This window comes from Argopecten irradians, chromosome 10 (assembly GCF_041381155.1).
Source record: "Argopecten irradians isolate NY chromosome 10, Ai_NY, whole genome shotgun sequence".
Lineage (NCBI taxonomy): Eukaryota > Metazoa > Mollusca > Bivalvia > Pectinida > Pectinidae > Argopecten > Argopecten irradians.
Genome location: NC_091143.1, coordinates 38,099,130 through 38,114,497, shown reverse-complemented (window position 1 = coordinate 38,114,497; position 15,368 = coordinate 38,099,130). Strand labels below are relative to the sequence as shown.

At 35.1% G+C, this 15,368-nt stretch overlaps 1 protein-coding gene across 1 annotated transcript in view; it reads right to left on the bottom strand.

The window, feature by feature from the left end:
- Positions 1-6,233: 6,233 nt before the first annotated feature.
- Positions 6,234-15,368, bottom strand: part of LOC138333831 (scavenger receptor cysteine-rich domain-containing protein DMBT1-like) — a 28,298-nt gene continuing 19,163 nt past the window's right edge. The window contains exons 25-30 of the mRNA XM_069282446.1: positions 14,609-14,950; positions 13,929-14,243; positions 12,936-13,265; positions 12,261-12,611; positions 11,192-11,506; positions 6,234-10,798 (exon numbers count right to left, since the gene is read on the bottom strand). Coding sequence (XP_069138547.1) covers positions 10,380-10,798; positions 11,192-11,506; positions 12,261-12,611; positions 12,936-13,265; positions 13,929-14,243; positions 14,609-14,950 — 2,072 coding nt within the window. The 3' untranslated portion in view covers positions 6,234-10,379. The remainder of the gene's footprint in view (positions 10,799-11,191; positions 11,507-12,260; positions 12,612-12,935; positions 13,266-13,928; positions 14,244-14,608; positions 14,951-15,368) is intronic.

Sequence of the window (15,368 nt, the reverse complement as noted above, 5' to 3'; positions counted from 1 at the left end):
GTTTTGATTTTATAATCTACGTATACTAATATATATTTACAATTTGATATCAATGTCGTGAGCATCAAGAGCTGACACATCCTCGATACTCCAGGGGTTACTATCACTGACATTATATCCACCCCCGACTAGTCCGTTAAACTCGCCTAAATGTATATTATTAAGTTTGGTTTTTTTATTTGCCTATTAGAAAAGCCTATAAAGGCAAGCTTAGAGAGTAACCTCCGGATTATCTCACAGTTAAACTGGAGGCAGCCCAGGAGAGAAAAAAAACTGACCAATCTCAGACCTTCGAAGACCTCCTTTAAACATTACAGAGAGAGTGGCACCCAACTTCAAAGCCAAGCAGTCAAACAGCGTGTACTATTATTCATTTCTTTTGATGTACATCAAAGGACAAAATCACGTGCGTCTTATTTCAATTTTGCTATGACATAGTCCAGGGGTGGATATAACGTCAGTGATAGTAACCCCTGGAGTATCGAGGACTGAGTCCACGAGTCTTGTAATCCATTTTGTAGTTACACGTATAAGGCTCTAATATACCTAGAAATTTATAGTAGATTTATGTATAATATTTCTGTTACACATGAGGAAATCATGAAGCTGTTTTACATCCACCCCTGGAATAAAATGTACATCCCAGCAAAATTGAAGGCAACATACGACACAGGTATATTGAGTTCACACGTCAGCTCACCGCTGACTAGTCACTCATAGCCGAAACAATCGCTGGTAAATGTATCTTATGAGAAGTCGCCTAGCCATACCATATTAGGTATCTCCGATGCACACTATCCCATCACGAGACAATACCATGAGGCAAAAGCGTCCTCTTAACTAACTATGCCATAATGGGTTTAGTACATCACCTTCACATGTGTATGCACCATTTTCAGTACAGAAAGTTTATGATGCTAGCTTCGATACTTCATTATTCCAATGATCAGTCACCTGTAATGATGATGAAGCAGCATGAAAAGTAAACCATATGTTTTTAGCACGCTGGTAAATCAAAGTTATAGCTATCTATATATATTAGTCTGTAGTGGGTCTTTGACTTACCAGCGCGCTTAATACCAGGCTATGAGTAAACCTTTAGCTCCGTGGCAAGTGCATCAATTCCAAGATTGATTCTGGAATACACACTTCTGTTTTGATTGATGCCGTGCACTACTCATTGAAAAATCTTCCAAAACTAGAACCACCTAAACCTAATAATTATGAACCAAGCAACATGAGCACATGTAGTAAATTAACATGCCGATGACATTTCATAGGAACAAGCAATATGCATTTCCGGGTCATGTCATCGATTGTAGTAGCAATTTGTTGGGCCGCAGTGCAACACATACCTTAGGGTAGATCCAGAAAGTTGACAGCATTGAATCATGTTCCAGTGTGTTTGGGAGTTTTGGACTATTAGAGTGTGAACCATTCAAAATTTATCTTTGATATGAAAGTACTCCCTATTGCCTAACGGCCGCTCACCGAGTCCAGGGGCGTAGAGATCGTAAGTGATCGGAACCCCTGGAGTATCCAGGATGTTGTCCCTCATGTCAGAGCAAAAGATGGGCGCTGATTTGTGTGCATTGTAAGGGAAACAAATTCTTGTCCTGACTGACTATTATTCGCGTTTCATTAAACTTGAAACGACAACTAGTGCGTTCTAATTGGAAAATTAAACAGCATGTTTTCTCAATAGGAAATTCCAGAGGAAATGGTCTCGGACAACGGAACACAATCTACGTCTGAAGAGTTTCGGTTGGTTGCGCAACAGTACTAATTCAAGCAAACATTCCCTATAGTCCACACTATCCTCAGTCAAATGGAGCTGCTGAAAGCTCAAACAGGATGATGTATTCACTGCTCTGATGGTATATCGGTCAACGCCAATTGAAGCTACAGGAGTACGCTTTGCAGAACTCCTTATGGGAAGGATATTTCGTATATGCGTTCCAATATTAAAAAAAACCCTATTCTTTTGGATATTCTTCCCAAACCTAAATCTTTACACGATAGACTAATACTTGATAATTTAGTAGCACCTGTTCCTATTCTTGCTACCTCCAATTGTATATTTTTTAAATTTTGACATATATAATTTGGTAAATTATCCCATAGAAAATCAAAATATTCTAGAATTGGTCTTATAAATATAAATAAGATTGTTTGAAGGGTCGACTTATCTATACTTAGTATATATATGTTAGTCAGTCCACAGGGGGCCAACTCAATGAAAATGGATGTTGGACATTGTATTACTTTTTTTGTATTTGGTGAATGGACCGATGAATATGCATGACAGTCATGTGATTTTTTTTTCAGAAAATAAGAGAAAAATATTTTCAAAAAAAAATCATATGACTGTCATGTATACTCATCAGTTCATCCACCAAATACAAAAAAAAATGTATGACAACATCCATTTTCATTGAGTTGGCCCCCTGTGAGTCAGTCATGTTACAACAAGTAACGTTAATAGAGTTATTTCCCTTAGAGCATGAACGATACTCATCATCTGAACTGTTTGTCTAGAAGTGATTAGCTTCCAAGCAAAGCTAAGTGGGCTACGCAAAAGCTTAACCATTTCTTTGGAAAGAATAAGGAAATTAACCGATGATATGATAATATTGCTAAGCAATTTCAAATGTTGGAAATGAAACCATGATCCGGGGGGATTTTCCCCATTTATGTACAAAACAGCATTCTTTGTAGTCAAACGTAGTAAAACAAGTCATGTGATTATACCTCATTCATGCCATTGGCCGAAATAAATATGTAATTGTATTATGGGTAACTAGTGATCACATGAGTGTGTTTACTTCCAAATATAGTGACTTCTCTGACCTGATATTTAGTATATATAATTTGGCTTTTTGACAAGGATCTTATTTTCTTTGTGCTACATGTATATGTACATGTATCTGGTCTGAAACCTAAAATAGGTAATTATATAGATAAATATAAATTAAGAATTTTACGAATTTAGCCGGGAGTAGCCGATCTTCGCTGATCCAAGATTAGACGGTTAGACCAATTGAATTGGTCAATTCGCATTTAACCATTTACATATTAAACGTGGAAATGACAGTTTTATAACTCATTTCAGTTCATTATTTATCGTAACAGTAACACGGTACATATGTGCAAGTCAATATGATATGCATGTAATACTAATATTGGAGTCTAATTATTTTCAAATAAATCAATTTTCCCGACAAAATGGCAAGCAAACCATCACTATATTTGGAGGTAAACACACAATCACGTGATCATTATTTACCCATAATATTGGCCAATGGCATGAATGAGGTATAAGCACGTGACTTTTTTTTACTACGTTTTTTACAAAAAATAGATGCAGATCTTTATCACGAGTAAGGAGGTAAAACCACGTCCCGGGAGGATTTTTAGCCCAAAAGTTGAACCTGGACATTAAGACCGTAATAAAAAAAATCGCTGTGCCTTTCTATAAGTGTATCGAGGTATGTAAATATTTTTGTATATGTATATATTTAAGATACATTTGTATCCGTGTTTTCTCTGTCGTGTTTGGCTGTCTAGACTCGAGTATGGTAGGGATCGATTGTGCAAGGTTTAGTTTCGACACTGTTTTCGAGGAATGTATTCCTTTTCAACGATTGAAGAGTGATATTTCTGACCAGTCTAGATTGTCACTCGAAACAAAGCTCCAATCCATTCCACATTTCATTGTTACATAATATATGTATACCGTAGTTTGTTTACAATATGTTGAAATTAATTATGAAATTCCTCTATTTGTTTTCGATATCAGACTAGTGTGGCAACTGTTTTGTATTCCGATAGTGGACGGTTTGGATTTCTTTCTTTCAGTTAAGGACATGAAAATTGGCCAATTGTTGTGCTATTATGTGAATTAAATTCATAATGTTTAAGGTGTATGCGATTAGGACTTGTGACTCAACCGTAAACTATATTAATTTGTAAAAATCATTCGGTGGAAAATCAATGGAATCATACGTATAAACACATTTTATTTTATCAAGTAGTGTCAAAAATTAATTGTAAGTATTGGTGTCACCATTTTTATTTTTTTACCAGGTTATGAAATAATATTTATGTCGTTTTCAAAATTAAAGGGACAATTCACTCAGGCTAATTCTTTTAAATATCCAAGATGCAAAATATGGCATAAATGTATTGTTCTACATTTCATTTGAAACATATAACATAAACTATTGACAAATCCCACGTCATTGTTTAGTATTTTAATTGATACTGTTGTAATTACAAATCGTTGATCAATACGATTAAGCAGGTACAATATGTACGCTGTACCCATACCCGAGCCAAAGTCATGAACGTTAAACAATTTGAACTACATAACATCTGAGGAGGTGATAAAATGATTTTTAGGCAAGACAATTCACATACGGTAAAAATAGAACTGTCAGAGCGATTAAGTAATATATAAAAAATAACAGCATTTTACAGTTATTAAATTCTGTCTTTTAAGTAATGTTTTAAGTAATCCTAACGATTTTCCATACAGATTACTGAAGAAAAATAATCTGTCTCTTAGAATCTACTTTTTTTTTGTATAAGGGTGCTGTATCAACCAATCATTTTCATGATATTTATTATATTATGAACTGATGTTTTAACCTAATCGAAAGCCTGTGGGAGACTGAATGACTGAATGATGAGAGAAATAAAAACAAACAAAAAGCAAAAATATATTCAAGTATTTATTATGATATATAAACATACAAATGAAGGAATGTTTCGTTGTGTCAAGTGTTGACGGAATGCACATGTTTATGACTACATACAATACAGTATTCCATTTTCTAGCCCGTGTCAACGGTTACATTCCCAACGTCTGTTTTCATATTTTATAAAAAAAAAATCTAGATACAATGTACAATGTCAATCCGTAATACATACATTTTGATGGCTTTACCATTTGTTTAATATAAGTATATTAAAATGAAATTTGAATCTTTTACTAAAACCAGAAGACATACCGTGCGTTCCAATTGCAGATTCGTACCACTCAAATAGAACGCGCCGTACCAGCAGAACTGTACCGGTACCACTTAGATCCAAGATGGCGGACTCGAGATTTTTCAATTGTCATCGAATATTTGCTCTGTTGAAAACGCGACAGAGAGTATTTTTATATGATGAAATTAAACAGATTATTTGTTTTAATGTACATGTGTATGTCGAAACTATTAAGGTATTACTTTTATATACATTTCATTGTTAACAGGGAAAAACCTTTTATATTTGAAGCGTATCTTTTACATGTGTAATGGTATAAATAATCTATCGTGGAATTCCTGTATAGAATATCTTCTTTTTGTTATGGTGATATAACACAACAATCTGAACGTATAGAACGCAAAGTTAATCCTTAAAATTTAATCTTTACATGTTATTGTGTTAAAGTAATACACTATATATGCCGTAATTTTCAATTTCACGGACCATGACCATGAAGCCAAGTTGTTGCCTATAATTTCATTCAACATTTTTACAATGTAATAAAGTATTGTGATTTCTACAGGTATATTTAAGGAATAACTTGAATAGATTTTTTATGTTATGGAGATATAACACAAAAATCTGAGTGTACTCTAAATAAACCGCGAAGCTGTTTAATGATGAGAGTACACTCAGATTTTTGTGTTATATCTCCATAACATAAAAAATCTATTCAAATTAATCCTTATAATTCAATTTACTAAAGATAATCTCTTCAATATTCAAAATTCATTTTTATACTCTTTTGTCTATGAAATCATTACGCCGTCATCTCAGCCAATCAGAAGCAACGTTACAAACGGTGACGCCATTTTTTACTTTATGGGCTGATAAAGTAAATTTTTAAGTCAATGAAAATGCTCGTAACAAGAAAAATTGAATTATTTCCATTTAAATATAAAACAACATTTTTACAATTCTTAAATTCTTTCTTTTAACTAATGTTTACATGGCATCATACATGTTTTTTCAGTCTATTTGAATGATTTTCACAACTTAACTCATCAATCCTAACGATTTTCAATACAGATTACTGAAGAAAAATAATCTGTCTCTTAGAATCTATAAGGGTGCTGTATCAACCAATCATTTTCATGATATTTATTATATTATGAACTGACGTTTTAACCTAATCGAAAGCCTGTGGGAGACTGAATGACTGAATGATGAGAGAAATAAAAACAAACAAAAAGCAAAAATATATTCAAGTATTTATTATGATATATAAACATACAAATGAAGGAATGTTTCGTTGTGTCAAGTGTTGACGGAATGCACATGTTTATGACTACATAAAATACAGTATTCCATTTTCTAGCCCGTGTCACGGTTACATTCCCAATGTCTGTTTTCATATTTTATAAAAAAAAAAATATCTAGATACAATGTACAATGTCAATCCGTAATACATACATTTTGGTGGCTTTACCATTTGCTTAATATACGTATATTAAAATGAAATTTGAATCTTTTACTAAAACCAGAAGACATACCGTGCGTTCCAATTGCAGATTCGTACCACTCAAATAGAACGCGCCGTACCAGCAGAACTGTACCGGTACCACTTGGATCCAAGATGGCGGACTCGAGATTTTTCAATTGTCATCGAATATTTGCTCTGTTGAAAACGCGACAGAGAGTATTTTTATGTGATAAAATTAAACAGATTATTTGTTTTAATGTACATGTGTATGTCGAAACTATTAAGGTATTACTTTTATATACATTTCATTGTTAACAGGGAAAAACCTTTTATATTTGAAGCGTATCTTTTACATGGGTGTCGCCATCTTGGAAAAATCAAAACGTGCTGAATTAGGCGGTGCCGTATCAGTTAAGTACAACTGGTACGAATCCGCAAATGGAACTAGCATAGCTATGTATGGTCCATTTGCAAGACGCTGTAGATTATATGCGGCAAAACAGTCAAACTTTCATCTGTACTTTGAATCAAATGAAGCAGTCCTGTAACAAGTGAAATGGATCTTTACGGGGGACGCCAATCCCAAAATTGTTTTATATATTAATTCATGTTGTAACTCACGATTACAACAGTTCCCATTGTCTGTCCTAAAACAAAGGTAAGGACAGCAGTCAACTGGGGATGGAATGCTTCATTAAATATCTATAATGTACAGAGATACAGCGTTTATGTAGTTGATAGGGAGAATCGCTCCAATGTATATTTGTGATTTTAATATGTATTCATGATGCATGCACATTGTCAAAAAGGTAATTTACACAAGGAAATTCTCTCTGCATATATAGCTTAATTGTAAAATATACTGCCCTCACTGAAAACTGTTGAAAGCATCGTAAGCTGTAAAAGAGACATTTCAGCAAATGCTTTCAATACGAGTGCTCGTCGTACAAGAATTGTATTCCGAGACAGAAATTTAACATTAAAAAAATACATGCATTATAAAAGCACTATACATGTTCTAATTGACAATTTAGCATAACATTAATGTCAACTTAGAATTTGAAGCATATGGTCTATATAAGTTCAATTTTCTGTTAATGGAATGCAGTCTTCCCAAGCTCAATTTATTACTTTTTGTTGAAGTCTTCTGTGTGCGTGCGTTTTGTTGAAATGTGTCATTTAGATTTTCATAGTTTTAATATTCATTGATGTGTAAGATGTTTCCAATTTCACTCTTTTTGTGACAAAATCGTCCGGAACATAGTAACAAATCATGAAAAGTGTTTGGAATAAGTATTAAGAATAAATGCAGCTACACTCTCGATTGACTAAACTTGGAATGGAAATCTAGGAATGTTCATAATGATAAACCAATGTTAAGCGTTTAAAGCTCAAACCAACTTTTCTTCACCTTTTTATCATCAACCATTACATGCTTACACGTGTTTGATGATACAATAAATCGACACATTTTCGAGGCATTTGTAATGAACTGTGATTTCATTAACATTAATATGCTATATATCATATATACACTGTATATATATATAGAAAATATGCAATGGTTCCTTATGAAGGTAAACTTAAATGAACAAAATGAATTCAGACTTCGTCACATGTTCTTTCTGAAGACGCCCCTAAAGGCAGAAAGACCTTGCGGTAAAGTCTGGGTTTTTTGTCATGTTTTTCATATACTGTAAATATGGATATTTTTGCTAGTGTTTAATTTCGCATTTTTTTCGAGTAAACAATTTGCAATGTTACAATTTTTGCGACTGATACACCTGCTAACCTTTTGCAAAACTTTGCAAATAAGTTTTACATATAGAACAACTATTACACGGGGGAAATTTTCGTGTTGAAACTTCCTTCGCAAAACTTGCGTAAATTTGCGTAAATTTTCCCTTCGCGTAATTTGCGTAAATTTTCCCTTTGCGTATATTTGCACGTTTATAGTTTACAATTTCTACATGCACCACCATTCATTATTTGGTATTTATCATACATTGTATTTGCATAATAGTCAGTCTTACAACCAAGTTATCATGAGGTACAAAAGCATCAAACATTTCATTCATAAACCACTGATATTAGTTGAGTTACTTGTAGCCAAGCATCATGTAACCGATGTGAAAGCGTTCGAGACAAACATTCAATAATATTGCATATGACGGAAATTGTCTCGTTTTTTCAAATCTGACGCCTGAGCATTTCAAAGTAAAAATTATATTTATACTTAAGGCACAGGTATATCACAACCCTGTCAGTGGGTAGGCACATCACTTATTCAAACTGACAGTACATCGTCCATGCAAATCTATTGACGCCAACACTACAATGCATTGCAATTTATACATGGCAATAATATATACAAATTCAATCTTTTAATCTCGTACAAATTCCATTTTTTTTAAAACCCAGAAATGGAATAGTTATTTGATTTACCAATTCAATATCTAATTTATCAAAACCTAAATTATGATATGTTTTTTGAGGTGATGTCGTTCATACTCTTTCTTCCGTATTGCTATATCTGAATCTTGACAGGTATGTAAATAAACTCTCTTTAACGAGAGAGAGAACACATCTTTTAACATCATTCAGGTCATGGATGCAGTTGTTCACAATGCAATTAAGTCAATGGCAATATGACACAAATTTCATATCCTACAAGGATGTTTTCTCTTTTTGAAAATTGACCAAATGGGATGAATAATTTGATTCGCCGGTCCCCGGAAGTGTATAATCTGCACGTGACTGATGAACAGACGTATTATGTAGATCTCAATTTTGTATATCACGGATCCATTGGAAGTCTTCGTTTACATTTAAGCAAAGTCTTTTATTATGCACTAAAGGCTGTGCTGATTTTAGAATTATTTGTCTGAGGTCCAGCAAAGTAAAGAATTGAAGAAGCACCAGAACAGGTTACAAAACCGTTCTCTGAAATCTTACTATCAACCTGTTAATGGAACTAATAAAAAGTTGTCAAACCAGTTACCTTTTTGAACAATCACGGACGAATATAATGAGGTCAAGGTAAGGATATTAATTCCACACTACTCGTGACAAGATTATAACTATCAACATTATCACAGTAACAAATATCAAAACGGTCTTTGTGATTCTGTCCACGTCTTTTGTACATATGTACAGTTCTATGTCAAAGGAAATCATTCACAAACACCAATCAGTCATCTTTCACTCCAGGGCTTATACAAAAAATGTCAACACGTGTGGGAATAGATACATCGTACTTTTGGAATACGTATGGAAGAATATGAAGATTTCCACCAGCTATTGGTAATATAAAACATTTGATGTCTATTCCATAAGCAATAGACGTCTATGTCATGAAAACTAGGAATAGACATAGGGGAAAAATCAATTTTGTTTTATCCGTCAAACCTCTGACCATGTTACGATAGACTCAATACAATATGTATACTATATGAAAAAAGTAAAGATTAAACGTTTTATGACAAACTGTTTGTGTAAACATCATGTAAAAAAATTGCATATAATTTCGATAAGCACATCTATGCCACGGTAAAGTTTCTCAATGTAAGTGACGACAACTTCTGACCATACTCACATAACAGGCATTAAGAACTCTGACATTTTAGTGATACAGAATTAGGTTACTATAAAAATCATGGAAAAATAAAGTTTCTTCTTTTAAGATATAAAAATAGAATTTAATTCTTATCACTCCTTCAAATTGCTGATAATGTAACTTAACAAGCGTAGTAAGCGTAGCTCGATCCTAAGGCAGCTTTGGGTCTACATTTTGTCGTCTCCTCGACTCCACAGTGTCACTGAGCATTGGCTAATGGAATGACTAGCGAGCATTGTGGACCTTGGTAATTGGTGGCTACGGTGGGATTTGGTATAACATGACGGACTCGCCACGTCCTTGCTGTTACATTACAGACTCGCCACCTCCCTGATGGTCTATAGACATATCACCCATGTTGGCATAATCTGGCATATTGTCATAGTTTGGATTACTCATTCCCTTTACGGGCGTGGCACTAGATTCCTTGCTGCCATTTTGTATTGATGGCTTTGCTTTTGTAAAACGGGCTTTCAGTTTAGAAAATGTCACATGTCCGTCGCCCGATGCTGAAGAACTTGATGCTGCCTGTGAACCAGGCTCCATTGTTTCATTGTCTACAAGAACTTTCTTGATTTCTCCGCGAGGTTGGACTTGTCGATAAAAGAAGAAGCCCAGCCCTGCCACAAACAGGAGCAGTAATACAATGACAGGCACTGTTATGGCTAATGCTAGGTTCTCATCTGACGACAGAACCGTCACAAGAGGCTTACTAGTCACGGAACCTGAAACACAAACAAATACGCCAATTACATTATATTGTAACTTTTTCTCAAAAATATTCAACTCCTACAAATATGTAGGTAATGCAATACCAATTTAAGCTTAAACATTATTTTTACAATGTGAAGTCTTTTCGTATTTTTTCTTTCATGTTCAGCTGTTTAGTACATGTATGTAGTGTTTCGGATGTGCAATAAGTTGCTATGATTCTTGTATACATTGTTTTTTTTTGTTCTGAGTACATTGTTGTAACCATGTGTGGTTTCAATAATACTTCGATCAATATTGGGAGCAGTAGAAACCTTATGTATTTCTGTTCATCAAAGTAACCACCGGCTACTACACAGAACTATTTTTTTTAGAATTTCTGAAGATGGGTGTATGTAAACACTTACCATTGCAAATAACACTAGCATCCTCTGCGTGGTTACAATTTTCAACATTAAATCCGTTATGTTTACAGTCTGTAATTTTAGATTCATTTCCAAAACAACCAAGATTGTCCATCCAAATTGGTCCATCACCACGACCAAAATTGGCCATTTTCTTTGCATATCCTTGTGCAAATCCAAGTTGGCGGCATATAACGGTAGCGTCTTTGTCATCGAAGTAATCGTCACACACTGTTCCCCACTGTTCTGGTCCAGTAAGGTAAACTTCCACTCGTCCGTAATTATCTCCGCCGTCAGCCAGACGTATTCCCGTCACATCTGTCAATAGATTCATCATGTATATTGGTCACAAATCTTTGTCAAAACCAATTCTGACATTGATATCTAATAAAAACAAACAGGGTCTAAAGGACATCCTTAAGTTGAGATGGCCATTTTCAGTTAAATATTCAGTTGGCGTGGTATGAGACAACTGAAACTCAAATGATGCGACTTAAACATTACTTAAAGATGCTCCACCGCTGACAAATGGTATTTTTTCATTATCAAAAACAGGAACAGACCATATAGTATTTTTCTTTAGTTACAAAAGCTACTTATTTTACACCATTACCACCCTTGAAAAGTTTGAGCTTCTAATTTTACTTAAAGTTAAAATATGAAAATTAATTAATTGCATCCCAAAAAAAATCCTTAGCACGATATCCTATATGGAATGAAGTACTGATTGCGCATGCACCAAAGGCAAAATAAAATATTTAATATTATTTTCTGTGTTATTTTATTTTAATTATTTTTCTAATAATGAATATAATTTATGCTCTTTCGGCAGTGGAGCATCTTTAAAACTGTGTCCAATGATCCAAGTATTAATGCAAATCCTAGATATGGAAACATATATTAGTGATCAGGAGGAAGAAGAAATTGGGATGGTTACATGTGAAATCATGATATGTATGATTTAAATCCACTGTAAAATGACGAGTATTGTCTTTTTACATTGCAGGCTGTAGTATGCTGTCAAGTTGATGGCCCATTGACAAATGTGCTCTACACGAACTTGAACACCTACCAATATCCTTGTTGTAACACTGTGCCGCTGCGTCATGTGCCCTTCGCCGACACAGACGTTCATATGTACTTTCTGTCTTCCCCGACACGTTAAATCCCGAGTGACTACAGGTGAAGAGGCTGTCTTCCACCCCGGTACAGGACACACGTGTAAACCACACAGGACCTTCACTGCGACCATAGCGCCCACCAGCAACCTCAAGGCCACTCCGGTAAGACATACTACGACATAATACGTTGGCGTCGTGTGTGTCCCAAAGGAAGTTACATACACCTCCCCAGGTGCCCTCGTAATTGATTTCCACACGACCTTGACTAGGATCCTTCCCTCCATTCAGGCGGTACTGTATTCCTGCGCAAGAGTTTTTTTAAATTTCATATGACGTGTAGTCAAAAGTAACATATTACAGCATTTTCAGATAATCTCAATCAATAATCATTTTCTCTCGTTTGCAGATATAAACGTATATCTTTACCAATATAGGATTTCATTCACGATTTTGTGTTTGTTTTCACATTGTATATCACTATCACTGAACGTAAATTAGGCCGCACTTTCAATGATTCAGCTCAAAGAGTAATTTTATACAGTTTTGATCAGAAATGCATATACAAGGTATCATAACACAATAAATTTAGTAATACCATGGTAACGTGATGACAAAGTGTTACTGACCTGATTCCATCTTATAACACAGGATCCCGGCCTTGTTAGCGTCGTAGCTACAGCTATCTTTCTGTCCAACTCCCACAAAGCTACACTGGTCTAGATTATCCTCTTCCCCAGTGCACCCAAGCTTACTCATCACAATTGGATATTTGGTTTTACTGGCCTTAGCCAAATATGGTTGGCCACCTCTGTAGCCTAGCTTCTTACAGACCATAGTTGCCTCCCTTTCGTCAAAGTCTTTCAGACAAACGCTGCCCCAGATTCCGTTCAACTTCACTAGGATTTCTCCATGTTGTGAACTGTGTTCATGGTCAGAAGAAATCTTTACCTCGAAATCTGAGAAATCAGAAAGGTATGTATTTTAGTCGGCTGCACGAAAAGGAACATTGCTAGTTGTGTAGAGACATTTATAATATCACAGGCAATATTTGAAACAATATAAACATACAAGAATGGAATTTGGAGATGGGTACACAAAGACGTCTGACTAAAGATTTCAGGAAAAATGAGGTAATTACATGGAATGAGTTTTTTTACATGGCATTAGATAAATATTTTGTATGGCATTAGATACATATATTATATGGCATTATATACATATATTAAACGGCATTAACTAATATTTATGAGTAAATTCAGACAACCGGTAAAACGAACAAAGTTAAATTGATAAACACCGTATTGATTATAAAATTCGGCATGAGACAACTGTGTGAAAAATAATCTAATCGATATTTACGTTAGGGACACATATTCTCATTAATGTAAGATTTGATGCCAAAAGCGCAATGCAACCCTTTTAACTCTAATATTATTACAGTTATTTTTTTCAAACCACGTATTAATTTTCTGCATTTGCATATTATAGTGTTACCTGTCCTTGCAGGAAGGTATTGATTGTGACGTCATGTGTTTGCATGCATAACGTCATACTTTGCAGACAAAACAACGTGAATTACACTAAAAATAACGACGTAACAATCGATGACTAGACATTACCTGTGTTAACTATGGACTGGTTGCTACAGTACACAGAAGCGTAAGTCTTCTTCTGGCATCGTTTTGTAGGGAGAAAACTACAATCAAAGAAACTTCCTTCACGACCCTGACAGTTAACGTTAGAGATTCCAATTGGGTCCGTCACGTTTCCAAAGGAGGAGCCTGGTACCGATACGCCGTCCCGGTAGCCTAGTGTCCTACACACTACCTGGGCATCGTCATTATCAAACGTGTCATCACAGATATGCAGCCATTGTTTGTTGTTGTATATCTGAACTGCACCCATTGTAGCATTCGCTCCGAGATTCAAACGGACTGTAAAAAGAGTAAAAAAGAAAGTCTTTAAATACCCGGTATTTGAGTTTTATAAACTTTTATTTGTTAAACGGAATAAATATGTATTTGAGAACACGTTGTTAATTTACATCAAATCACACTGCAAACACAATAGCATGTTTCTTGGTATCTATTCTTTCGACATAACATAATGTATATGTCCCTTGGAATTAGTTGATTACATTTGGAGTTATTCAAACACTGTGATCTCACTGAAATCGTAGTTGAGACTAGGATAATGCCCAATTATTGTGTTACCTTGAAGCCGGCAAGGGACAAATAGTTACACGTCACTGTATGTTCAAGACATTGCGAACCATTCAAATAAAACCATAGACACTTACTTTTATCTACACAGAATACAGAAGCATCGTCTTTGTGTGAACTGCAGCTTTTCCAGTCGGACTTGGACGTGACTATGTCTTCGCTGAATCCCTGGTGAGGACAGGTGTGGAGATTGTCCTCGGTCCCATCACATCGGAGATGGCTGATCCAGATCGGACCCTCCCCCATCCCGTAATGGGCATTACCCACAGCGTATCCATCGGAGAAGTTCATTGCACGGCAGAACACTGCAGCCTCGCGATCGTCCCAGGAAGCATCACATACCGTCCCCCACAGACCATTGAACGCCATCTCCACGCGCCCCTGACCAGGTTTGGGCCCAGTAATTCTGTACTTCACACCTTTATTAAAGTAACATGTTCAGTAGAATGTCATGGAAACCAGTAGCTTTTGGCACAAAACAAAAAAGCTTCTTCGATATCTTTAAGACTGACTAATTTTGCGAACTATTATCAGACATGACAGGGAATAAACATGGATGGTATTGCGTAAAATGTAAATGTCTTTTAATCGAGAATTGATATATTTCACTGATGTTAATACAGGTGTTGTTTTTTTTTAAATATTTTCAACAACATTGAATCGGTCAAGCAAACAATGTAATTAAAAAATGTCGATATATATTTTGTGAAGTGTTGATCATGAGTTAGATGCACTTGACCTGTAATTGTAAAGGTACAACCCTGATATTTGATAAAGGTATGATTTTGTTTTCTACATATATCCTCATTCCACCTTGATCTGTAGAGTAATAAATAA